General features: G+C 49.6%; 7 protein-coding genes across 7 annotated transcripts; 3 read left to right on the forward strand and 4 right to left on the reverse strand.

Annotated features, from left to right (window-relative positions):
* Positions 1-1,069: 1,069 nt before the first annotated feature.
* On the forward strand, positions 1,070-3,890 carry GLOTRDRAFT_108207 (uncharacterized protein; the record flags this gene model as incomplete). The annotated part of the gene is made up of 9 exons (XM_007872055.1): positions 1,070-1,276; positions 1,363-1,770; positions 1,837-1,929; positions 2,446-2,580; positions 2,634-2,796; positions 2,857-2,972; positions 3,032-3,145; positions 3,196-3,292; positions 3,862-3,890. 9 exons carry the CDS (start codon positions 1,070-1,072, stop codon positions 3,888-3,890), a joined length of 1,362 nt encoding a protein of 453 aa, XP_007870246.1.
* Positions 3,563-6,409, reverse strand: GLOTRDRAFT_141074 (uncharacterized protein). The gene is made up of 4 exons (XM_007872056.1): positions 6,226-6,409; positions 5,712-6,171; positions 5,118-5,653; positions 3,563-5,050 (listed from the first exon to the last, which is right to left on the reverse strand). Exons 1-4 carry the CDS (start codon positions 6,346-6,348, stop codon positions 3,935-3,937), a joined length of 2,235 nt encoding a protein of 744 aa, XP_007870247.1. The 5' UTR covers positions 6,349-6,409; the 3' UTR covers positions 3,563-3,934.
* A 1,976-nt stretch (positions 6,410-8,385) lies between these two features.
* GLOTRDRAFT_48932 (WD40 repeat-like protein) lies at positions 8,386-9,966 on the forward strand (the record flags this gene model as incomplete). Its single annotated transcript, XM_007871960.1, has 3 exons — positions 8,386-8,613; positions 8,690-8,791; positions 8,857-9,966. The coding sequence occupies 3 exons, from the start codon at positions 8,386-8,388 to the stop codon at positions 9,964-9,966; spliced, it is 1,440 nt and encodes a 479-aa protein (XP_007870151.1).
* Positions 9,967-11,158: 1,192 nt separating this feature from the next.
* Positions 11,159-12,661, reverse strand: GLOTRDRAFT_133133 (alpha/beta-hydrolase; the record flags this gene model as incomplete). Its single annotated transcript, XM_007872057.1, has 7 exons — positions 11,159-11,257; positions 11,333-11,417; positions 11,476-11,675; positions 11,728-12,004; positions 12,064-12,166; positions 12,221-12,412; positions 12,469-12,661. The coding sequence occupies 7 exons, from the start codon at positions 12,659-12,661 to the stop codon at positions 11,159-11,161; spliced, it is 1,149 nt and encodes a 382-aa protein (XP_007870248.1).
* A 1,614-nt stretch (positions 12,662-14,275) lies between these two features.
* GLOTRDRAFT_118022 (uncharacterized protein) lies at positions 14,276-14,912 on the reverse strand. Its single transcript, XM_007872058.1, has 3 exons — positions 14,800-14,912; positions 14,687-14,743; positions 14,276-14,624 (listed from the first exon to the last, which is right to left on the reverse strand). Exons 1-3 carry the CDS (start codon positions 14,899-14,901, stop codon positions 14,445-14,447), a joined length of 339 nt encoding a protein of 112 aa, XP_007870249.1. The 5' UTR covers positions 14,902-14,912; the 3' UTR covers positions 14,276-14,444.
* A 4,139-nt stretch (positions 14,913-19,051) lies between these two features.
* Positions 19,052-19,622, forward strand: GLOTRDRAFT_96451 (uncharacterized protein; the record flags this gene model as incomplete). Its single annotated transcript, XM_007872059.1, has 2 exons — positions 19,052-19,157; positions 19,213-19,622. 2 exons carry the CDS (start codon positions 19,052-19,054, stop codon positions 19,620-19,622), a joined length of 516 nt encoding a protein of 171 aa, XP_007870250.1.
* Positions 19,623-20,536: 914 nt separating this feature from the next.
* GLOTRDRAFT_25151 (uncharacterized protein) lies at positions 20,537-21,239 on the reverse strand (the record flags this gene model as incomplete). Its single annotated transcript, XM_007871957.1, has 3 exons — positions 20,537-20,569; positions 20,625-20,780; positions 20,835-21,239. Coding segments are annotated over 3 exons (594 nt in total), but the record flags the coding sequence as incomplete, so codon positions are not given.
* Between the last annotated feature and the right edge of the window lie 3,552 nt (positions 21,240-24,791).

Genomic DNA, 24,791 nt, shown 5'->3' on the forward strand with positions numbered 1-24,791 from the left:
GCAAGCATACTCAATGTTGAGTCTCAGCCATTTATAGGACGTCTCATATTCCACAAATGCAGACAATACCCGATGCGCAACGTGGAGAGCCGTATTCACGGTGCTGTTCACCTCTTTCGCTGGGAATAGCCTAGTAAAGTCCAAACAGGGCACGGGAGAATTTTCGTGAAGAACACTCAGTTGGCTTTGCGTTCACTCGGAAGGGCCGCAGATCAAAGGAACATTGGGATGTTCCGTTGACCTCTTTACCTTCCGAACAAACCAGACTTCTCTCCAGCAAAAAAACGTAGAAAGTGCCAAATTCAGAGATGTATCTACTATGGAAACCCGCTGAGTAGCGGATAAGCTTTGGGAGACCGAGGGCAAGAATAGCACGAACTCAATTCCGCTGACGTCCTCTTGCTGTTATGAAGCTTCGGCCAGGGCCCCTCTTACCTGGCGTGGGTCTACGAGTATGTAAGTTCGGAATGTGATGGGGATAAGGATAAGGATGGAAGGTCAGATGAAATGGACACTGCAGCAATGAAGTCACCGTACTGTACGTACGACGTCAGCTTGGCGTCAATGCATTCATTGACCGCCGCTCAATTCGTGTGGCAATCATTGAGGATTTGCAGCATACGATGTTTCGTAAATCAAGATGAAGGTCGGCGAGAGGCAACGGAAACTTGTGAAGTTTCCCTTTGCTAGATACAGCAACGGGCATGTCCTTGCTACATGATTGCAAAAAAGCAACCCTCATAATTACCTCAGGCTCTCGTTGGACATAGCTAGTGAGCAACAGCATTCCAACGGAGCGTAGACTACATCGACGTACCCGGCTTTACACAAACACTGAACCGAAACCTGCATTTCATGATCCGCTTCGTCGAATTAAGACCCTCGACGATCCAGGCCCATTGTTGAGCAGAGCCATAAGGGTCCTAAGGGTCGTAAACTCTAACAGATTTGTACAGACTGCCGACAACTATTGCGATTGAGCGGTAGGTGGAAGTCAAAAGCAGGAAGCGATATTTGCGGTCACGCGACCAGAACTTTCCTCCTCCTTCTCACCGCGACCGCGGCGGCCATGCGCTCCTCGTTGTTGCTCCTGGTCTTGCCGCTGTGTGCGTCGTTTGTGGGAGCCACCTCCATCCCACCACAGGCAGAACAAGAGCGTCTCTCATGGCCGAACGTACAGGACGAAACAGGGGAAGAGCAGGGCCAGCTGAGACGGTTCCATTGTGCGAGCAGCCAGCAATGTAGTGAAATATTGGGGTTGCTGGAGGATGAGCCGGTGCGTTCAAGCTGATCTACACGAGCTATGGAGTTATTAAGGGGGGGGGATTGAGTGGCTAATATGTCTGCAAAATGCTGTAGGAGCCGCTAGACGTCTGGCAGGTTACCCCCTCGTACATCGACATCTACTTTCCATTATCATCTGGCTCAGCCTCCGCTTTATTGAACCGAGCACACACATCCATTCCACTTGCATCATCTCATATCGATACGCCCCCATACCCTCCTCTTCCTGACCTGAGCGACATAACCTCCCTGAACACAACATATCATGCTGCTTACCACCCCTTACCAGCGATCCGTGACTTCCTAAAATCCCTCGCAGACCAGCATCCAGACAAGATAACTCTGATACCACTGGGACATAGCGGGGAAGGGCGGGAGATGGTTGGAGTGAAGATCAGCTCGCCGGATCCGTGCACGAGGAAAGTGAGGGGCTCGGCGAGCAAGAAATCAGGATTCATGATTAACGGAGCGCAACATTCACGCGAGGTACGCGAACACCGTATTGATTATGGTATCAGCTAACAATTCGTGCACTCTTTTCCCTCCATATAGTGGGTAGCCACGTCCGCTTCGCTGTACTTGATACATGCTCTGGTTTCCAACTCCTCCGAAAAGGGCTCTCTGTCTCATCTACTGAATACCTATGTAAGTCTTCCGAGTTCTACCTGTTTTGTGGTCGGTCACGACGTGGTCTTTCGAATTATACTGGCGCTCCTTCCTCCGGTGGTGACTGTTAGAGATCTGATTTGCAGGATGGATACCCCAGGTCACTGTGACAGCGGTATATTCTGGGAATCAGTCACTGACTGGAACAGGTGCATAAAATGGTGGCCACAACGCGGATAGGCGGCGCTATTCTCTCCGATATCATTGTCGAGCTGTCATATCGGGGATAATAATACCACTTGCCAGATTGTAGACGCTCTGTTTATGGCCGCGCGGTCGTAGAAGACAATGGTGGTCCAAGGATGCATTCCATCAACGGAAAGGGTAGACTTATAATTCCGCGGGCCACGTTTCCACGAGTGTTGAAGCAAGTAGTGTCATATGCCCGTAAAGTCGTCCCTGATATTCCAGTCGTTTTCGATAATTATGATTATTGTATATGGTGACGTACTGGGATCATGAACTGACGGGCCCGGCTTGCGTTGGTCATTGCAGGATTTTTACATCATACCCCTTCCGAATCCTGATGGGTACGAATACACCTGGTCGACGGATAGATTATGGTATAAGAATCGGATGGCGCTAGGCCCGGACGATCGTTGCGTTGGTCTCGACATGGGAAGGAACTGGGTACGATTCATGCCTGCTCTTCACCTTTGTTCTGCGTGCTGGATCTCCATTAGGGCCACAAATGGGGGAAGAATAAATACAAGAAGCAGCCCTGTCACCACTGGTTTCCCGGGCACCGCCCCTTCGAGGCGCCGGAGGTGAACAACGTCGCCAATTTCATTACGACCATCCCGCGATTGAGGGCCTTCGTCGATTTGCGGGCCTATGGTCAGATGAGTGAGTTGAACACTCATCCAGGTCGCTTGGAATAGAAGCTTGATAGTGCAATCTCGACAGTCTCGATCCCGTACTCGTATTCTTGCAAAAAGGTGCCGAAGGACGCGGAAGACCTCCTCGAAGCAGCGCTCGGTGCTGCACAAGCGGCCAGACGGTCCCACGGAACGACGTTCAAGGTACGTCTCGTAGTCTTCCTAGAATTCCCAGATAGTCCGTTGAGCTGCGAAACAACCAGACTGGGTCGCTGTGCGACACACTCTACCGCGCTCCCGGCAACGTCATCGATTGGATGTACAAGAAGGCAGGCGTCAAGTACTCTTACGCGGTTCACCTGCGGGACACGGGCACTGTGAGTTCGCTATGTATCTCAGACGCTTGCTTTCCCTAATGCTTCTTCAGTACGGGTTCTCTCTTCCCGAGGAGTGGCTCAGGCCCGTCGGCGAAGAGACCGCGGATATGATTGAGTACCTTGCCAATTTCATTTTAACTAAGAGAGGTACGGATTGGTTTTCATTCAAAGTGTTTCGTATATCTGACGTCTTGTACGCAGAGGCGTGATATCTGGATCTGACTTTCTGCCCTGTCCGTCCGCTGTATATTTCTGCTGCCCCCCTTCTTGACATATCAGGTGCATTGTATTTTATGTTGTACTCAATTTTGCTCGTGCATGTATCGTCATCGATGCTTTGAGTATGCTTTGCTTTTTCTCACTGCTGCAGTTATCGCAACCCCACCATTCTGCAGGACTTGTCCAACGGAATCCTGGCAAACCCCTTGATTTGAACTGTAATTCCCCAAAGAAACATGATCGTGAGGTTGTATCTCTCGCAACAGAGCAAATAAGATATGTGCTACAACAGTGGTAACTAATGCATACGGGGATATAAGGACAATGATCATAGCGCTGTAAGGTGTACATACATAAGTGAGACTGGAGATAATATGGATGGACGGATGAGATGCACCGACAGTCCGGAAGCCGCCAGAAAGTGTGTTTATAAACACGCACGTAAAAGAAGAGTCAAAGGAGCAAACGAGGAGGATGAGGTCATGACATCAACCCAGTCCATCACATGGCTCATAGGAAATATTGAGGGCCTTCACAAATCACAATCGATATCGCCATCTAGCAGGGCTCTCATGGACCACGACTGCGTTTCGCCTCGTCGTCGAGCTCGAGCTTGCCAATGACTTCAGCGGACGCGATGCTGAACCGACTCGCTCCGGATCCCTGGCGCGGTCGAAAGGGCATCAGGCCTCGCACATACGCATCGTCTAATTCGTCCGTAGAAGGATTACTTCTATGCCCCCGCCGGATGTTCGAAACGTCTATCCCCGTGCTCGTACGACGATCGCCACTGCCCGAACTCGTGTTACCCTCCTGGCTGTGTGGGCTGCCCTGATTCGAGTCTCTGCGTCGACCGCCTAGACCCTCGAGACTGGCCATGAACGCCTCGTTCATACGTCGCAAACGTTCGTCCACCGCGACTTGGTCTGTAAGGAGCAGAGATGATCCTACGCTAGGACGCTCGCTTGTAGGTTCGCTGACAGCACGTTCGAGTTGGACAGCTGCGGGGGGTGCGCTCTGTGCTTCGCTAGTTGCTGCTGTCCTGAGCCGTGGTCGATCTCCGCGCTCCTGCGGATCCACTTCCTTGCCCTTCAGGGTCTCCTCCCGATCATGGCCTTGTCCCTGCAATTTCAACTGCCCACCGTATTGGAAATGCCGACCGCTCAGCGGCTCCCGCGCGTCGATGTCCTGTACAAACCTCGACAAATCGTCATCCTCGGTCTTCGTGCTCAGGAAGCTAGCCTTCTCCCCTGCTCCCCCTTCCTTAGCGCTTCCCTCGCTGCCAGCACTGAGGGCGTAGCGATGGGTGAAACTGCTAGAATACCTCTTGGTCGCCGGGAGTCTGCCCGGTGGAGCAGACGGATCCCCTTCAGCTGACGCTAGTGGTCGCCGGTCGCCCAAACTTGATGGGTTAAAGGTTGGCGACGGGCGGAGGGGTATCACAGGCGATCCTGGAGAACGATTTACGTTCGAGGCGACAGGTAGGGGAGGGGCCCGGGAAGAGGTCGGTGAGTTCGCAGGACGAGACGGAAGCGAAGGACCGCCTGCGCCCGACAACGGCGAATGCTGCCGCAGAGAAGGGGTCGGGGAATGCAGGGACGGAGAAGAGGACAGCGTGGACGACTTGAAGGGATGCACCATTGCCGGACGGCGGATGGGCAATGGACCGGGAGACGAAGGTAAGTCCTGTAGACACGGTAATCACTTGATCAGAACAATACACACAGCAATGCGGGGAATGCTATGCACTTACGGCGCCTCGACCAGTCCCAGTGCTTTCTCTGCGCAACCGCGAGCCTATCGCCGACATTGGGTGGCCATCGTCCTTTGACCCACCGGAAGTCGACCCACGATGAGAAGATGATGCCGCGGAGACACCCGAGGCTGATCCTGCGGTACCAAGGTTGGAGGGGGGACGGCTGAATTGCTGTGCCACATTGCGCGCATTGCCCGGCAGTGAGGTCGTGCGCGTGTGCACGGCAGGCAGGACGAAGCGCTCTGCGACGGAGGACGGAGGAGAGGCCGGCAACGACGTCTTGACAGGCAGACTACCTGGCGAAGTGGACAGCGACTCTCGCTGCTGGTTCCTAGCCAGAGTGGGGGTGAACTCATTGCCCTCCTCCAGAGACAGAAAGCGTGAGGAGAGAAGAGACTCGAGTTCGTCTATTTGGAAGTGCGGGGAGAGGAGGTAGGCACCGGACAGCGACAAAGTGCCCATGGGATGGGGTATGGGTGCAAACGAGTGGGATCCCGTGGCCAACGGTGGTGTATTGGCAACCGGAGGGGTGCCTAAAGAGCGCGATCGGTCGGTCTCGTGGATCAGAATCATGGACGAAACGTGGCTCACCGAACCCTAGTATTCCCTCCAGCCTTTCATTAGCAGACTGAACGTGCAACCTGATGCTGAAATTGGCATTCCTGTTTGCACCGCTTGTGCGACGGCGCAGGCGCTTGAAGAGCGCCCACGCTGGAAGGATCCTCAGGAGCGTGAAAAGGCTGCGGTAGAGCGGTATGCCATGCTTGTATATGGTGGGTGGAGCTACCTCCGATGCGTCCCCGTAACCTGAGTGTGCTGCCGGTCGGAAGGCGAGGGTCCATGACTCGAGCAGGATATACCTCGGCGTGGGATCGACGCGGAGCCGGGAGGAATCAGGCGCCCGGTAGACAAGGGCCTGATTGTTCGTCAATTCTGGCACCGCCAGGAGAACTTGAAGCTCTAGCGTGCGCGGCGAGTCCGCAGCAGAGATGTAGCGGTATAGCTTCAAGTGCTCCTTGTAGAGATCCGAGTCCGGTGTCTCGAGGTTGAACTGACGACACCAAGGTATAGATCATGGCCTCCTTCGAATGAGATTCCTGCTCACCCATTTGTCCACCTTTGTCTGACCCCCCGTTTCTTCTGTCGTGCGAGCGTTATTGACTACGAGGACCAGCTTCGAATAGAACTTCCATGCTATCTGGTCGGCCTTCTGGATGTCATTGGACATGGCAGTAAGAGAGGAAGGGAACTTGAGCGAAAGCAGTGTTAATTCAAGCTGAACATTTGGGCAGAGTGTTGGGGAGAAAAGGCCTGCGGCTGCGAGGACGTGCAGGGGCGCTTGTAGGCCAGAGGCAACCCCGCTGTTACGCTTGATACACTGTCCACGTGCCACCCACGTGCCTTCCTAACTGAGAGGGGGTTTTGATAATGCCTCCACAGCCACTGCGACCGCCTAGATTGCTGTCAGATTGATTGATGGGGAATGTATTTGCAGCCTGAAAGAGGCCCACTAAAGTCCTGGTAGGACTTTGTGATATGTTGAGTTTTGGCAAGAGTTAGCCTAGCGCTCGACGTGGAACTTGAAACACTCAATATATGATTGCCTATCTGGTCGATTGACGGGGTAACTGCAGGGCTTTTACGAAGAGATAGCGGGGCCTTGGTCGTCGTTCTACTCAAGCAAGGTTCAAGAACGTGAGTCAGACTCCTTTCCTACATTATTGAACTTAGAATCACGCACGACAGCCTGGACCAGGATCACGTCATGGATGTGGGCAAGCAATTCGAGAACGTCAAATCGTGTCCAATGGTACATAGAGCAATGTATACCGCTGTTCTCCCAGCTCGACCGGGCGTAAAACGCCACCTGAGCCATATACCTTAAACCGCGAACAGAAATGGAAGAATATGCACGGGGTCTGGACGTTCACATGGACCGGCGTGGTGACTATAGATGTATCGAGGGATGCATTGGTGGAAGACTAGCTTGTGAGCTCCAAGCGTTATGAAGTTAAAGGTCTATGACACTTCATCTGGCGCGCTGTGATAGCATTCCCAACACAGGCAATGGTCTGCGGTTATGACATCTGCACTGGAATGAAGGACTGAGCCTTGATAACGAAAGGCTACAGCAGTGGAGTTACGGAATTTCTGTGAACCTGCCTTGGTGTCGACATCTGTGAAAGACTCGGTGTACTCCGCATATGGTTCTACGTCCACCTTGATAGATGCGGTTAGTCAAGCATCTGTCAAGCTGCGCGCTTTACTAGCCTTGTGGTCTCCAATCCGTTGAAACTTCAAGACAAGTGTCACCCCTGACATTGAGCCCAAGAAACCGTTATATGATGAAAGCAGAGCGTACTGAAGGCATATACGCACAAAAAATGAATTCGTAGACTGCGACGAGACGCTAACGGATTCCCCACGTTAAGGACTCCAGCTGCACGACGTGAGTGTTGGTGAGCCCCCACGTAGTACGCGTACACTGCTGGACACGCGTACCAAGGTATTTCTTCAGACCCTGGAGCAAGCTCGATCTTGCGCTTCCCCCAAGACCAGGGAAAATTTCTACCATAACATGCAGACTCGTTTCATATATACTATCAAGTCTTGTGGCAAGTATATATCGTTGCGCATGTTGCCCGTCAACGCCAGGATCGAGTCGACGGAGGACAGGTAGGACTCGGACAGGTTGACGGACAATTTCGCGATTTCAAAATGCTATGATACCTACATCAAGGGGCGGACACCGGGAGATGCCGAGACCACATGCAGGGGGAGGGGGGGGACCTCGGAGCCCTTAACTGAGATTTATTATCAGTTAAGCGCCCAGCCATCTGGGGTAAGGGGGGTAACGGGCAGGTATCTGGCACATTATTGGGTACTTTTGAGTAATTTCTGAAGTATCCTAGAGGAAAGCGGTGAGAAAGAATGACCCCTGGTAGCGATCTTCAGAAAACATATGAATTGTGACCGAAGTAGATGTGACACCCCCCTGTGACGAAGTAACTCTAACCCTTGCTTGCTGTGCGACATACCTTCCCTTTATGTACCGTGAGACTGTCCCACGGGGGGAGGGGGGGTCCCCTGGAGACCCTTAACTGAGATTTGTGGCATGTGGTCTAAAATTTTATTTCTGTCCGCCCCTTGACCTACATATCATATCAGGATAATAGTGTTTCTTCTTTATAATAAATAAATAGATATAATTGATGAATCAGCAAGCCCTTTCATTCCGTTTACGTCGTCTCAGAGTTTCTACACAATGACCTCGCCAATAACGCTGCCGGTGGTAACAATCCAATCCTCCTTGCAAACTGTCATTGACGATGTTCGATCGGGGCTTGTTCTATCCGAGGATATATGGCTTTCATGCTATAGGACCGGCTCGACGTCTGTGCACGGTAAAGTCAGCGTGTCCTTAGACAACAACGATAGGTCTCGAGTCATCCTCGAAGCCAGAGACGGCGTTGAGATACAGGTACTTGGAGGGGTGAGTCACTGTTTTTATTTCAAACATTTCGAGTGATAAACCGTCCGAAGTGATCACCTTCCTTTGGTTACGACAGGGACAGTACACAGCTGCTTGTTCAGCTTTAAACATACTGCATACACGGGTAGCATTCCCGAGACAGACATTTACAGATCCTGACAGGGCAGACCCTCAACATGTGAGTTTTTAGGCTCCTTTGAATATTTCCGTAGACTGAACAAGTATAATGAACTGACCACGTAGCCCCAACAGATATCTGCCTTTGATATCTCCCCGGATGGTACGCAAGTCGCTACAGGATACAATGATGGTGCTATCTTCCTGAGTCCCGTTACATCTGTGTCTCGTTCTACCGTCAGCGCCGATGGCGCGAAACTCTCCTGCAAGCCTCACTTGACCACCGTCACGTCCCTCCGATTCTTTCCATCATCACGCGTGCTTCTTTCTGCTGGCGCCGACTTTGGGTTGCACATCCTCCCTGCCGAAGCTTCGCCTGCGCCCGACGCTACCAGTGCAAATAAGGAACCGCTACCGTTCAAACCCGTCCGTTCGCTCAAAGGCCATACGCGCTCTATCACATGTACGGCCATGATCTCTCGCGGTCGAAATGTCTTATCCGCAGCCAAGGACGGGACCGTGCGTCTGTGGGACGTTGGCGGCGGACAGCAGATTCGCGCCATGTGCTCCACGCGGTACGTGCCCGTGAACGCAATGAGCATAGGTGAGAAGGCCACATTCAAGGTCGCTGCGACTGTGGATCCCGACGGGGAAAATGTCAGCGGGAGGTCCACCCCGGCTGCGTTGGATCTCCGAGAAGTCGACACTGCGGACAAACTTGCGTTTTGCGCGTTACAGGACGGGCAGTTTGAAATCTTTGACCTCACTTCGAAAGCATCGGTCTTCCGTTCCGCCTCACCTGCGGACGGAAGTGCGACCAAGTCCCCTGCTTTAAGTGCCATCTGCTACTCGCCGTCGGCCAATCTCCTTGCTACGGGCTCCGTGAAGGGCATCTTGACCATCTACGACACCCGCAACCTCTCTTCAGCACTCACATCGTTTACACGCAACGGCGCATCCATCGAGTCGCTCGCTTTCGTGGTCCCTTCCTCGCTGAAATTTCTGCACGCGCATTCTTCGGATGTCAGCGCTCCGCACGACGGAGAACTGGGTTTGGCCATTGCAAGCGAGGACGGGCTGCCTTACATCGCTGAGGTGCGGCCGGAAGGACCGGGCGTGGTGGCAGAGCTCGTAGGCAGCGATTGTGAGGCCATCAGGATCGTGAGAGTATGCACATCTGATGATGGAGGGGAAGTGTGGACGGCAGGGGACGATGGTGTCATTCGGAAGTACTGAGGACGCCTGTTGTTCTCGGATGACATGCTCCCTCAAAGTAGGAGGATACGCGGAAACTGATCTAGTCATTGCGGAGATACAAGAGAAGTGTATTAAAACAGGTTGCAAATCGATGGGCCTACGGAGAAAAAAAAGTAGGATAGGAATATTCATGTCCCGACCCCCAGCCAGTCTCAGCGGGACCAAGACCGGTCTGAATTCCATATAAAATGCTACAGACTACCTGGTTTTCGCTATGCAAGCGATTATCAATCGCGTCCCGGAATAACATAAGATCACTTCCACTCACAATGCATACTCTTATCAGCGGCCCATGTCTGTCCTCGATAACGCGCACTCTGAATGATCACAAGCACTTTGATTTGCACGGTCTTGTACATACATCGGTAATATGCATTTGAATCAATACGGTACGCTCATGGCTTTGCGCTGGATTCGTCCGCGAGCATGCTCATATATATGATGTGGCTCCTTAATGAGAGTGCTTACTCGATGGACAATAGCAACCCACCTGCTGCCTTGGTTAGTCCTCCACGGCTTCAACCAGGTGCTTTGGCATGTTGGATTTTCGGGAGGCGAGGTACGAGCTCGCAAGCTCACGGGCTGCGGAAGTGGGTCGGGGCTGCCGGAGGCGGCCATGGATAATCATTTATGCGAAAAGGGTATATAATCAGCGTAGTTACTTATCTGTACGCTACGCGATTGTCCCTTCGGGCAGACGACGCTCGAGGACAAGCGCGCTCGCTGTATCGACGTTATTGGCGCTATCGATTATTTCAACATGGCATAGCTGTGTGACTGTGGCATATCTCATTTAAGGTTGTCCACGAAGCAATCCATACCGTATCAGAACTGACCTTCACTTTCCCCTCAGTCTACGTAAACGCCATACTCGCTGCGTGAGTTGTCTCGTCATCATCACGGGCTACACTTCTCACAAGAAGTGGTAGGTTGAATGTGCGGAAGCGTCTGCACTCTCAGGTACCCAGTGTCATGAACATACATCGACAATCGCCCGGCGTGCAATAGTCGTGATATGAAACTTCGAGATTGTCCCAACTAACTATATCATAAATCTTCGGTATGAATCAAGGGGCTGATTATCAACACATAGACTTGTTCAATCTGGGCTCACTGCAGATCCTCACTTTCTGGCCTGAAATCTACCTATACATGTATCAGATTCATGATCTCAAAGTCTAGCGCCATATTGAGGCATTGAAAGCAAAAGTCCCTCCTTCAAATCCTTCACAATTAGCTGCGCCAATCCTCGAGGATCTTCCTGAACGACCTGTAATACCGTGAGCGTAAGGTGAAAGTGGTCACTCAACCGTAAGGCACGTCATTCTTCATAGAGAGGACGTACCAAATGACCGACGCCGTCCATCCCATGCACCGACGCCCATAGCCCAGCACCGCCATCAATCATAGAGTCTTGCACCCATTTTGGCCTAGCATACGTAATTTATTTGGTTTTGCTCCGCATTGTTTCTTTGAATGATTACTTACACGATATCTTCGTCGCGGCCAAATATGAGATGCACCGGTACATGAGGCATGATTTGGTTAAGAAGCATATTGGCGGCCTCGCGATACGCGACAGTGTCTGTCTGGGAGGCCGCCTCTGTTACTCGAGTGCACTTTGGTGTGACACTCGGCCGACCGGCCGCCGCTTCTTCAGTGCTTGAAGACTCTCGGAACCCGTATTCCTGGAAGAGTGCGACTTCGGTGAAGGATTCCGTACGGGACGTGTAAGCATACCAGATAGAGATCGAGCACTTGACTATCCCATCGACTCCAAGGCAGCCGCTTAGACGTCCACTCGAAAACCGCACTCTTACTTGACCAGCGCGAGCGCCCTCCTTCTATCCGGCGCCGTAGGATATCCGCTCGGCGATCATACTCATACTGAAAGCCACTATCCGAAACGGTAGACTTGGAAGACCTGTATACGTCGTCTGTGATACATGGGAGCTCAATCAGGATGAGCGACTCGTAGGGGACATGCGACGGGGGGAAATGTGATACGGAAAAGATGCTGCGATGCAAGCGTGTAAGGCAGACAGGTGCAAGCAATAGTAACATGAGCTCACTTACGCTGCGCAGGTCCCAGCAGAGTGACCGACGGGGATAATTCGATGGCCCTGGAAATGCCTGGACTTCACAAAGGTCGCGAGGAAATGACCTATATCGCGAACAGCTACAGGCACCATGATCAGCGAAGAATGAGAACGCGACAGTTCTTTTGCCGAACTTATTTTGGACGGCAATCGAGAGGAGAAGTGATCCTCATTGAGTACTGAAGAGTTACCGTGGTTCGGCCAATCAAACGTCCAGATCTCCCGGATGGTACTCTGATCTTGAGAGAATGATCCATGGCCATGAGCTTTACGTCCAGCAGTCGCCTCATGGATGCGCTGGATGGTAGGCTCCCATTGCTCTTTATCTGGAATTTCGGAAGTTAATAGTCTTTGTACCTTCGAGAAGCGAAACAGTGCCTACGAGAACCAGCGCCGTGCATCAAGAGAAGAGTGACCCCGACATCTCTCCAGCCGCTGGACGAAGTGAACGCGTTTGCTGAAGGCCTGTATCTTTTCGCTTCGACCCTTAGTACATCACCTAGGCCAGCAGAGGCTGTCGACAGATTATACTGAAGGACAACCGTTTCGCACTCTAAGCCATTCAGCGAAGTCATGATGTAGATGAGAGGAAGGTCTCAATCATCGATGGCCCACCTTATATCTCGGTCATATATAAGGCCAACATAGATGACATGCTAAGAAGATGAAAATGACATACGTGGATTCCCATTACATGAGAGTGTCTCGGCACGTAGATTCAACGCACAGCAATCGAGTCCTCAGCGACCGCCGCAAAGTCGCAAGAAGACAAGGTCGACCCTTATTTTGGGACCCGACGCAGAGCTAAAAAAAAGTAATCCACATCAGTAATAGCCTGAGCCACAACACTTATATAAACATAATGCTCGATGGCATAGCGTGGGCCCATACACTGCGGGCAGAGACCGATGTCCCGCCGGCGAGCATGCTATGAACATGCGCCGGTTGGGAGAACACTTTCCTGGAATGGTCTCTGTTGGACCATGACCTGGACATGGACAATGTCCTTTGAATGAACAAAGGCAGATTCGCGGGACATTTACTATGCTCTCTAAAAAGCAGGGGGCATTTGATTCACATTGTTCTCTCATTCTTTAAGTCTCTGCTAAGTCCCACTTCGGAGCATGCAAGGAAAGTGTTCTCCCACCTATTTCATGAATGACAAATGTCCGGTGGCAGGACATCGGTGCTTGCCCGCTGTGATAGTAGTCTGACGTGACTTTTATAACTCTTGCGGTGGAAGGTGTACCTGTCGAAGAAACTGCTAGGGGGCCCAAGCGAAGAGGGGAGCCTTCGATCATAATTATCGTATCAACGCCGCAACAATCACTCCATTATTGTCTCCGAATATGATATGCGTACACACCCGTTCAGGCAAGAGGTTCCGAGAAGCTCTGTCGGAAAATCTGGAAAAGACTGATAAGCCCTGACAGAACCTGACAGACTGATCAGGCATTATAATATTATGTTTCACTGATAAGCCCTTATCAGGTGTTGTCAGGTTTAGATTAGGTAGGGGCTTCTGGTGCTGTAATATCACAGGAATTCTGTAGTACTACCATTTCGATCTATTGAATATTCGGCAGGCGGTGTGACGTGTGACTCATCTGACCGATTCATCATTTCGGCATCTTACTATACTGTAAGCACCATTGTAGAAATGGGTCCATAAGAGATCTTACACGAGCATTCTTGTGTTTTTCTATCAGTCTTGGACAGCGTAGCTATTTACCGCGAATGTTGTGGCAGAGATTGCAGCACCTGCGGAAGACCCAGACATACTCCTCAGCCTAGAGATGAGCATCGCACTTTCCAGCCTATCAAGCACGAGTTCTGGACTGAGTTCCAGTCGAACCAATACTCATAGGCGATAGCAGTCGCAGCTTTCACCGCCGTGCCACTGGGCTCAGATGCGCGACAACGCGCGAAGGATTTTTGAACACTTGGTAAGTAGCGTCTCTGCGCCTGACGAGACTGTTAACATGTGTACTGGGAAATGCGCGAAGCCAAAAATCGGAGTACTCGAGCCAATGTCAGCGATACTATACGTACTCCAATGACTTACCGAGGGACGTCGTCAAAGATCTAGTTCTCGCCTGACTCAACCGACAGCGGCTTCGTATAGCACTTTCGTAACATGTGAATGTGTGTCCAGCGACTCTGCCCGTCATGGAAGTGTAACTCTTCAGGAAGGAGCAGAATGCGAGTAATATAGATTGATCGAATGTCCATGGCGATAAGTACAAAGCACAACTAAGCGAAGGCCTGACGGTAATTATGATAGTCGATGCAAATGGCGAGGAGGATCGAGGTATACGGACATACTGTATGGGGTATAATTGAACACTATATCCACCCTTAGCTCGAGAAAAACCAATACCACACAATCTTCCATGTTAACCATAGGCCAACCAAGAATACTAGGCAGTAGAAGATAAGACGCCATTGCTTTACACCTCCTGAGCCAAGACCAAACGCGTGGGCTGCCCTGCGCCCTGAGTCCGCTAGAGAAGAACCAAAGGACGAGAAGGCATTGCTCTGCGTCAAGCGGTGACAATCTAAGAAATGCAGCCCGTTCAACAGCACAGGATTCAACGCACCGTATCATCCAGCATCAAATTCTGCCGTTCTACATCGTCATGGATGTCCGTCGTGACCTGTCATGTAGAGCGCATGAGCTTGAGCGCCATCCGCAGCGAATCGTAAGTCTCACACCGCGCAAAGTCCTGATTTTGGAATGTAACTCGTCTAGTCGCTGGTCATTCTGCGCTTCGTACGTGTCCTCGACTCTAGCGCTCGCCCTAGAAGAAGACATGGCGGCAGGCTCCTAGAACCATCCGTCTCGCGTCCTCGATCCTCTCTGCTAGGGCGTGTGTGAAGATGTTATCTAATATGGCTTATATAATGTAGTTTATTTATAGCTGTATTTCCTGATTAAGCCGAATGGTGAGGATGAGGACGCTATGAGACGGCTGGCCCAACTCGTCGTCCGAGGTTTTACCGGAATTATGTAAGGCAGCTAAGCGACTAACGACACGTCGGTTTACTGCCGGTTTATCGACGTTCGTCGACTGCCTAATTTGGATTTTCGAAGTGGCTTTCTTGTTGCACCTCAGCCGCCATTCCAGCATCTCCTCTGCTCGCCACACGTCGACGGGGACATGGAAATTGTATCTGTCAATAACAGAATATTTTATATCTGAATTGTTGACTGCATGTACTTCCGGTGAGCATGAGTAGGCACGGGAATCCTCCCATTTCAACAAAGAAAGCAGTGAATAGTTATTTACCACAATAGTGCGGCAGCTACTGTCTCTATCAAAGTTCAAGTAGATTTATATACACAATCATCAAAGGTCTGGGGTTACTTTGCATTGAGGAACCTGGTACTTGCACTTTTCAATGTATATAGAATCATCTATTCATTGAAATACATTGAAAATACAGAGCAACAGCTACTCATGCATTACTATCGAAACAGTGTTTTCTATTTAAAGATTAGATTGTATGTCCCGCCATCAACGCGCAATGAGCAGAGGAGATGCTGGAATGGCGGCTGAGGTGCGACAAGAAAGCCACTTCGAAAATCCAAATTGGGCAGTCGACGAACATCGATAAACCGGCAGTACTATCACGGGACCAGAAGTGCAAGATCTTGCACTTCCTGTCCAGTTCGCGACCTCGTACATGTACGCAACCTCCGCGCGTCTGGAAATTATTTAGCTGGTCCCTGCATATGTCTGGATGGGCTCTGAATTTTTTTGAGCTTTTCGGAGGTGTATTTCTTATGCAACATTTTCATCTATGCCGAAGTGCAAAGTCAAAGCGTGACAAATAGTGTGATCTTTGACACATGAACTCCACTGTGACTCGCGTTACCGATCTTGCATTTCCTGCCCACCTCCTCTCTGAGGACCAGAGCCTGGTAGAAAAATCTAAAAAAATCGTATTATGTGCAGTACTATATGTAGGTTACAACCCTCAATTTTTAGAAAGATGCGAGTCAGAGAAGAAGAGATCAGAAGGGCAGGACTGAAATCTTGCACTTCTGGTCCCACAATAGTAAACTGACACATCATTAGTCACTTAGCTGCCTTACATAATTCCAGTAAAACCTCGGATGACGAGTTGGGCCAGCCATCTCATAGCGTCCTCATCCTCACCATTCGGCTTAATCAGGAAATACAGCTATAAATAAACTACATTATATAAGCCATATTAGATAACATCTTCACACACACCCTAGCAGAGAGGATCGAGGACATGAGACGGATGGTTCTAGGAGCCTGACATGGCAGCTGAACAGTAGACCTTCAAGAATAGGACGGTAAGTTACACAATCGCGAAATACCGCTGGCAAGAGACACTCGGGAAGCTCCGTCTGGCGCCGGCATCTTACCCCTCCTTTGTGGGATGGGATGAATTAATTATCACATAGGTGCTTGCACAAATGCAGCCAGAGAGAGAGGTGGTTTGGCTGGCCAGCTGAACACTTATTGCGCAGGATGCATGTCCCAATGGATATAATTTAAAGTAATTATTTCGAATCTTTGACATATACAAGAGATATTTAGCTCCTCCTTGATTTGGTGTGCAAAGTTCACAGCCTGTAGCTGCAGCAGTGAATTGAGATGGAATTTATTACTGATTGTTTACTTCGATATGTAAGTGGGATGCAAAGTATAGTCTATGCATGGACCGGAGTCTAGCTGCAAGGGACGCGAGATAATTGTAAGTCCGTGCTGTATAGCCATGTGCCACTGGAGCCAAACATGGCACGCTGGTACTTGCCGGTTGGTCATATTGCGGGTTTGGCATAACCCCTCTCAAAGGAGGGGCACTCATTACATAAATCTCCGGAGTATGGATATGCCGTTGACCATAGCATTCAACTGGATGCATTGATCTTGCTTCTATGTTCTATCGATGTCCAGCATGATGGAAAGTTGCCACTTGTACATGGGAGGGGCCGTTCCCAGCCCATCGGGTATCCTTCAGGGCAGCCCTATATATCTCAGTGCGTCATGTTAATGTCAGAGCCAGAACCCTGCTTCTTGCTGGCTTTCCTTGCCTTTCCCAATTCTAGCGTACACGCCCAACCCACGCTGACATTACCAAGATCTGGAATGCAGGTTCTCACAGTAAATGTTCACTTCTGAGGTCCATGGGACCCACAAGCAAGCTCGTTAGTCATTTCGGCTATGAGATTACAAGTCCTGAGGTATGAAGGTTGAGTCCTTACCCACAAAATATGCCTGCATGCTGCATGTTGTACCCCATGAGAACCGTTTGCGCCGAGAAGTCATGGGAGTTGTGTTTTGTATTGTAGACTACATTTGTGAAACTCTGATTGGAAGTCCGGTTGTACGTGTGACTACAAAACCACTTTTGTGCATTTTTATAGTCTCTGGGACCATTGTTTGCTCATTTGTGGGCTCAATTCTTCGTCTTATCTCTATTTTATTTTCTCTAGTCTGGGGTGTATGCTATATGGGTCTACAACAATATTTTCATGAATTTATCAATTGTGTGTCTTGTCCTGGTCTGCATAGCAGTTTTACTTTTATTGCTTATCGTGGGAATTGACTATTAGGGTTGGTCAGAGTGGCAGATTCTGGAGAGATTCTGCGGCGATTCTGCATAGGATTTTGAGCCCCTCCTCAACCCAGAATCTCACCAGAATCCTTGTGTCACTCTGACCAGTGTGATTCTGACTGTCGATTCTCGCACTGCAACCGTGTAGGACAAGTTACAAACAATATATACATGCTACTATATACTTGATAGTCTGACTCCTGTTCCAGTAATTATTTTCTTACGTGCACTGTCGCTCAACATGCAGTGCCTGCTGCCCCGTCCTGCACAAGCCAAAAAGCTGATAAAAGCATACCTGAAATTTGTATGGACTCGTAACGCCTGTCACAAGCGCTTGAGATGGCGTAGCCGTCGTAGTCGTGGTGGTGGACAAACATGCCACCTCCTGCATGGTGTTCCATGCCCTGATGTCCCCTTCAACTCCGAAGGAGAGTCTACCGATATCAACCTTTCTGACACAGAAAGCGACTTGGGTTCGGACTTCAGCAACTCAGGCTGGGACAGCATCCTCGGTGATGATTGGCGCTATCGACTCGGATCTGAGGGCTCTCTCACCTCAGTGTCATCTGCTGAAGGCCTGAGCACTACCAACAGTATGCCTGGACTTGCAACGGTTGTGGACTCCGATAGTGAGGCAGATTTCGAGATGTTATCTAGCTCCAGCATCCGGAGATAAATAACAAATAAACACTGCTACCCACAGGATTGCTCAGCACTTGCTGCCGTTATACCATACACCATACAACTCTCTTGCACTCCCACTTGCTCATCCCAGCCCTAGAGGCCGCCTCGACATTCCTCCACCTGCCCTAAGCGGTCCCATCACTCCGCGTTATGCACCGGTCACATGCTAATTACCTCCGGCTGCTCGCTGACTGATGCTAACCTCATGGTGACTCGTATACATTCGCACCTTTGGTATTTTGATGGAAACAAGAGGGGGATTGTGCTGGAGGGTGGGCATGAGGATGACACCCCTCGATAGAAGTGTCCGCGGGCCCCGGAGCTAATTCAGCTAGAAGTCGCATTGGTTAAGTCACTCTGGAGCTCCTGTTCACGGAGATCAATTGCGGAATGGGTCCGTGTATGCCTCGAGGATGCTAGGAAGTCTGGAGCTAAATAAAAAAAATTCTTTTAGAGCCCATAGAAACCTAGAGGCGTGTGAGCGCTGTGTCGAATAAGCTCTGGGGGGGCTTGTATGATGTGCTGAGTCTGCATTTTCGGGGGTCAGACGATTCTGAGGCTTATCAGCGCTTTGATGAAGCACGGGAGGGGCCTGCAAAAGCCAAAAAGCCATGGTCAAACAAGATCAAGAATAAGCGTACTCACCTCATGTTTATGTTGTCATCTTTCTCAACTCCGACATCAGGATGACCCTAGTGACCAAGGAGATCAGCAAGACGATGGGTCAGACTGGGGAAGGCATCACAAGTGAAGATCAGATAAGGGAGGGTACGGAAATCGCAAATAAATGGGGTAAGTGGATGCTTTCAATTCGTACACTAGTCTAGCACTCACTGTACGAGTGTAGAGGCTATCAGGGTAGAGTGCCCTTGGTATTTCGATATGAAAGCCCTCATCACCAAGCATCCGAATGTCACCCCGACAGGCCTTGGCAATTCCACTAGTGAAATTGATATGGAGGATGGTGGCACTCAGCCTGAGAGTAGTGCCGTAGACGCTGAAGGGTCAGAGCAGGGCGATGCTGCTGCGTCAAGTGATGATGATGATGTTGCCGGTGGTCTGGGGAAGCGCAAGGCATCAGACCAGGACACGCTGTCAAAGAAGGCTAAGGGTGAGAAGAAGACACAGGCACAACCAGGGCTATCTACACCTGCGATGAGCAGTACCAACCAATTCAAGAAGGCCAAACTCAATTTTGAGGAGGTTGCGAAGGCGGAGGAGATGACAAGGCAGAAGGAGCTGGAGCGAGACATTTGAAAGCTGGAGTTGAGTCTCGAGAAAGCAAAGGCGGATGCTGAGCTCAAGAAGCAGAAGTTGCAGGAGAAGACCGAGTTGCGCAAGCTGCATATGCAACAGGAGCATGAGATCCATATGGCAAAATATGCAAAGTACTCGAGGACACCGCAAGCCAGTACATCATCTGCAAATGTGCACCTTCCCCCTCAAGTCCCTCTCCATTCATCGGTGTCTCGTCATCTGATGATGACATTCTGAGGCCAGGCATACAGCACAAAACACCATTCTTTGCAGAGATGCCTTCACGTTCTCAGTCGGGCACACCGGTGTTCTCCCTCAAGGATGCCCCTGGTGCTTTCTCTCAGTTGCCTGCTCTCGACGGGATCATTCCGGGCTTTGAGGCATTTCACGGACAGTAACCAGATAGTTTTAACAACGTAAAATTCAGGTAATTGTCAAACTACTCTAGCTCTAGTCATAGCCATACAGTTTCAAATAAATTACTCTGATTCCGACTCTTCATAATGCCATTGAGTGCGCTTCTCTTGGGCACGGAATAAAGCACACTTAAAAGTGTCCCTCTTTGCCCTAGCTGCCTGAAGACGAGTGCCACAGTTGCAATTAGTAGCAGGAAGGGAGTTGCTTTCAGAGTCGGAAGATGAAGAAAGACCCTCTGCAATAAACGGATCAGCATCGACATCACCTTTGCCAGCTCTGTCTTCTTCTTTGCACTGCATTGCAAAAGAGTGCACCCCGATGCATGCAACTACCCAGTATGTCGCAAACTTGTGTGAGTGCGCATCAGTGATGTTTATGCGAAGGCTCTTCAGGGAGTGAAAACGGCCTTTAAGGAAGCCAATTGCATGCTCCGACCGTATTCGTACCATCAATACGTGTTTGTTAAACTCCTCGTTCTCCAGGATGTCTCGTTCTGGCTTTTTATAAGGAGCAACAAGCCAAGTTTTGATCTGTAAGATATAGTGTTACAAGAGCAATAGCTATGATCTAAGCTGTAGCACGGACTGGATATGCGGAGTCGGCCCAAATAAACTCTTCACCTTCAAAAGCATCCTCAGCCTCTTGTGCTATCCTAGTCCCCTCCCAAGCCATTGAATCATGTGTACTACCTGTAAAGCCATAGCCGAAGTCAATGATGCGCAGGTTTGGCAACAAGACCACCTATAACACAGCTCTAAGTTTTGTAGTCACAGGGACTCAGAGGATTAGACTTACCTGAATATTCAAAGAATAGTTACATTTTTGATCAAAACAGCTCTCGCTGTACCAAAACGGTCGATCATGGAGAGGTATGAGAGTGCCCTCAACAAGGCACCATCCATCACGCCAAGTGCGACACGAATAAGCATGCACCCAGCGCTTTGCAGCCTCTTTCATGAATCCGGGGTGGAGGATGGCTGTTATCACATGCCTCATAGCCAGCAGGACAGTCCCCTTGGCCACACCAGCCCAGTTTGCCACATTCTGAAGACCTGCGGCATTTCCATTGTGACCAAAATGATAGAGTGTTATCACAAGCTGTTGGTCGATGGGGAGCTGGCTGTTCAGAGAGTTGTTTTGGAACACAGAATCACTGCTGATCTTCTCAATGAGTCGGTCAAAGGTATGTGGGTCAGCACGCCGGGATTCTCAGAACTTGTAGGGCCTCTCGTGCTTCTGGACAAGGAGAACGTGAGGGAGATATGCTGGACCATGTGGTAGCGCATCATGGGGCTGCTCATAATGGCTCTCGTACATGTCCTGTAATGCCAGGCGCATGTACTGGCCCATGCGAGAAGGGTGGTCTCCTGGAATTCATAGCTCCTCCTCCCCTTCTGAATCACTGGAGTCACCCAATACCTCTCTGCCTCCCCATCTCATCATCTTCCCACATCCCAGAGTTGGAGCAGCTGGTCACAAAGCCATTCCTGTAGTATAAATTGTCAAAGTAGCATACAGAAAAACAAGTTTTTTTTGGCACTTCACCATCTCAGAGAATTAGTGTTATGATCTCAGCGACCCTCAAAGTTTGAAAGCATCAAACTTAGCGAATTATAACCAATCCTTTGCCAATAGGCCTGACTCGTCGATTTAATTATCTCTGGTGCGTCCTACATAGCAAAATAAAATTAACCAAGTCTCTCGAGCAATTTATACCACCGTGGGCACAATCCTATGATAGGCGTCATTGCTTGCGACTTTAATTGCGACTTTTTGGAGATAAATACTCCGGAGCGTCAACTAGTGTTTGTTTCAGGCGTCAAGGTGTTTTTTTTATTTTTCTAGGTCTTCCCATGGACTACCCTACGGCGTCTTACTCCTCCTTTCCCCCTCGAACTATTAAATACCCCTCAGTTGTCTTGGACCGCCTTCACCCATATCACGGGTTTTAGGTTTATTTCTTTTGGTCCTTGGTGATTGTTGTGTGTCAGTGCATATCAACGTCCTGGGGTCCTGAAATGAATATCCCGACAAGGGCACCAAAGCTCTCGGGGTTTGATGGGGAGAAGTGCTCAGGAACGCTGCGCGAAGTGGTGGCTTGATGTGATTGTACAGAGTGCATGACATGCCCATAAATCCACCGAAATAAATGCTTATGCTGCTAATGCCACACTTTCGAGCACTTATGCAGTAAAACAAGTGCTTTGCCACTTGCAGCAGGCCTCCCTGGCTTTCAAGGGCTAAACTGACTACATAGAACGACTTTTTGAGTACATTATCAGTAGTTACACACATTTTGTATTATACAACAACTTCTATCTACTACAGGAGAGCAAAAGCACCCCCGGGGAGGTGCAGCTGCTGGGGAACAAGGTGGAAAGGTAATGCATCAACACATCACGCGAGGCATGGGAATACCCCGGAACCACCGCGCACCACCTGCCTAATAAGGCAGGAGTCGCGTAAAGCCAGCGGAATAAGTATGCAGTTCGCACTTACCATGTGAACCAATCTGACTTTGATGTATTTTCAAGGTTTATGGCTAGTACTATAGTTTACACATTTGTATTATTTAATCTTTGATTGGAAACCCAATATTACAGATCCACATTATTCATCAGGATTCTCTGTATTATCTTTCCCTATAAGGGACTCAGGACTTGTATCATGCCATGCTTGCAACGGTTCCACAAGTATAAACCTTGTAGCGACATGGAGGTATTGTGAATCAGCACTATTGCTGGTATATTACCCTATGATGTTGGTTTACAGTATTATACACTGTCTGATGCTATGAGAGATCAGCCTAGGGACTCAACATCCAATGAAAGAGCAGGACCCCATGACCACCATCACTTATTGGATTTCCCTGCATGTCCCTCCTTGTGCAATTGGGTGCATTAGGGGGCATCAGCTGGACCATTCCATGAACCCAACTACCTCGATCGCCTCTGATTGGTGGTCATGGGGTCCTGCATACGTAATAGCCCCCTCATTGGTCAGAACAGCAATCTTGTGACAACTGCGATATTTCGCTGACCGTAGATTAGATCATGCTGTCAGCAGAACTTGCAACAGATATAAATCCACCTAGAATCTACTAAGCAGAAATGTCGTCAAGCTCCCCAAGAGAATGCTGGATTTAACGTTGGTCGAGCAGTTCCCTTGTGTTCGAGAGGTAGGATAAGTTTCCAATCAACACGGACCCTGATATTATGGTGGTAATCTGACAGATATCAAATAGGTAGCTAACTACTAGAGTCTAGCTGAGGATGAAGGTAGAGAGCTAACACAGGTCACAGGAGTCTAACGACAGACTTCCAATAACCCAGTCTTATATTCCAAGGCAAGCTTGAGCTAACTGAAGCAGACAGCAGACAGTACTGCAGTCCTTCCCTACACTGAGGTGCTTCAGAAAATCAGAGTCCAGACAATTCTTATCCCACAGTAGGGACAAGGTCTTAACTTGACAGGCAAATAGCTTTATTGGGGGATCCCAGATAGATTGATCCTCTCTTCCCTCTCCCTACTGAGCTCCTTATATACCCTACAGTAATTTGAAATTACAAACAATAGGGTGGGAAGATACTTGGGAGGAGACAATAGTGTGAGAAGAGGTGAACAATAGTGTGAGAGAGTGGTATGAGTCATCCAACTCCAGCCATTCCCTGAAGCTTTAGGAACATGGGTGACTAAGCCAAAACAATAGGCATGGGAAAGTGGTAAACAATAAGGTGGGAAAAGCATGAAAGAAAAACAAAAGTGCATATGAAATCAAGAACAAGAGGTGGGAAGATCTTTAACAATAGCATGGGAAGAGCATAAACAATAAGGTGGGAACAATCCTTGGCCAATTATGGAACACTTTCAGCCCTTCTAGAGCATTCTACACAGTTCCTTTCCCAATACTTGCCCTCATCCTTTCTCCCATTAACAGAAGGTGCTTAGCACGCTCGAAGGATATGTCGTACAGGTCTTCGTTTCCTACCCCCAACCAGTTGTTGAAGTCCGCATCTGTTATGATTCTCCCATGCTTATCTCATTCTATTTCCATTCCGAGCATTGCTATTGGACAGTACCTTTCTCTGAGTAGACCTTCCCATGGACGCTATCTTCTTTTCACACATTATCTCCCTTGACTCACCTTCTACCAATGGGCGCCCTTGTATTTCTCATTTCTCTGAGTTATGTTCTCACAGGATGGCTTACGCGTCCTTTCTTATTGTTCTCTTCTTTGGGTATTAACCCCTATACCAGTTACTATATATACTGTAGGAAAACCCATGTATTCCTTAGTTCAACCTCCTGTTGAATACAGCGATTACCTGGACTCTTGACTTGACCATTGGCATTGGCCCGGCCAGACCTACCTTTCAGTACGCTTACTGAGGTAGTGACGACATAACTGTTGGCACATGGCCCAGTTATCTCAAGACGACTAGTTAGGACATCACTTCCTAACAGCATCTACCAGACCTTTCAAGACCAACCTGTATGTACAGGTCTCTTCGGCTTGATGCTGGTAGTAGTGGTACACTTCCAGCCTGGAGGGGAGCAACATTCAGTGTGTGGTGACAGTGCAGTTTGGCATTTGAACGATAACATTGTCTGACAACGCTGCTCTGGAAATCAGACATTGGCAGCGAGAGAGAATTGGAGATCCCTCCTGCATTGCTGGTTAAGTGGTTGATATGTTTGTCTCATTGGTGGAGAGCCATGCATGGACATCACCACGAGAGGACCCAAAGCTGA

Source organism: Gloeophyllum trabeum, assembly GCF_000344685.1.
Source record: "Gloeophyllum trabeum ATCC 11539 unplaced genomic scaffold GLOTRscaffold_00016, whole genome shotgun sequence".
In the NCBI taxonomy this organism is placed as follows: Eukaryota; Fungi; Basidiomycota; class Agaricomycetes; order Gloeophyllales; family Gloeophyllaceae; genus Gloeophyllum; species Gloeophyllum trabeum.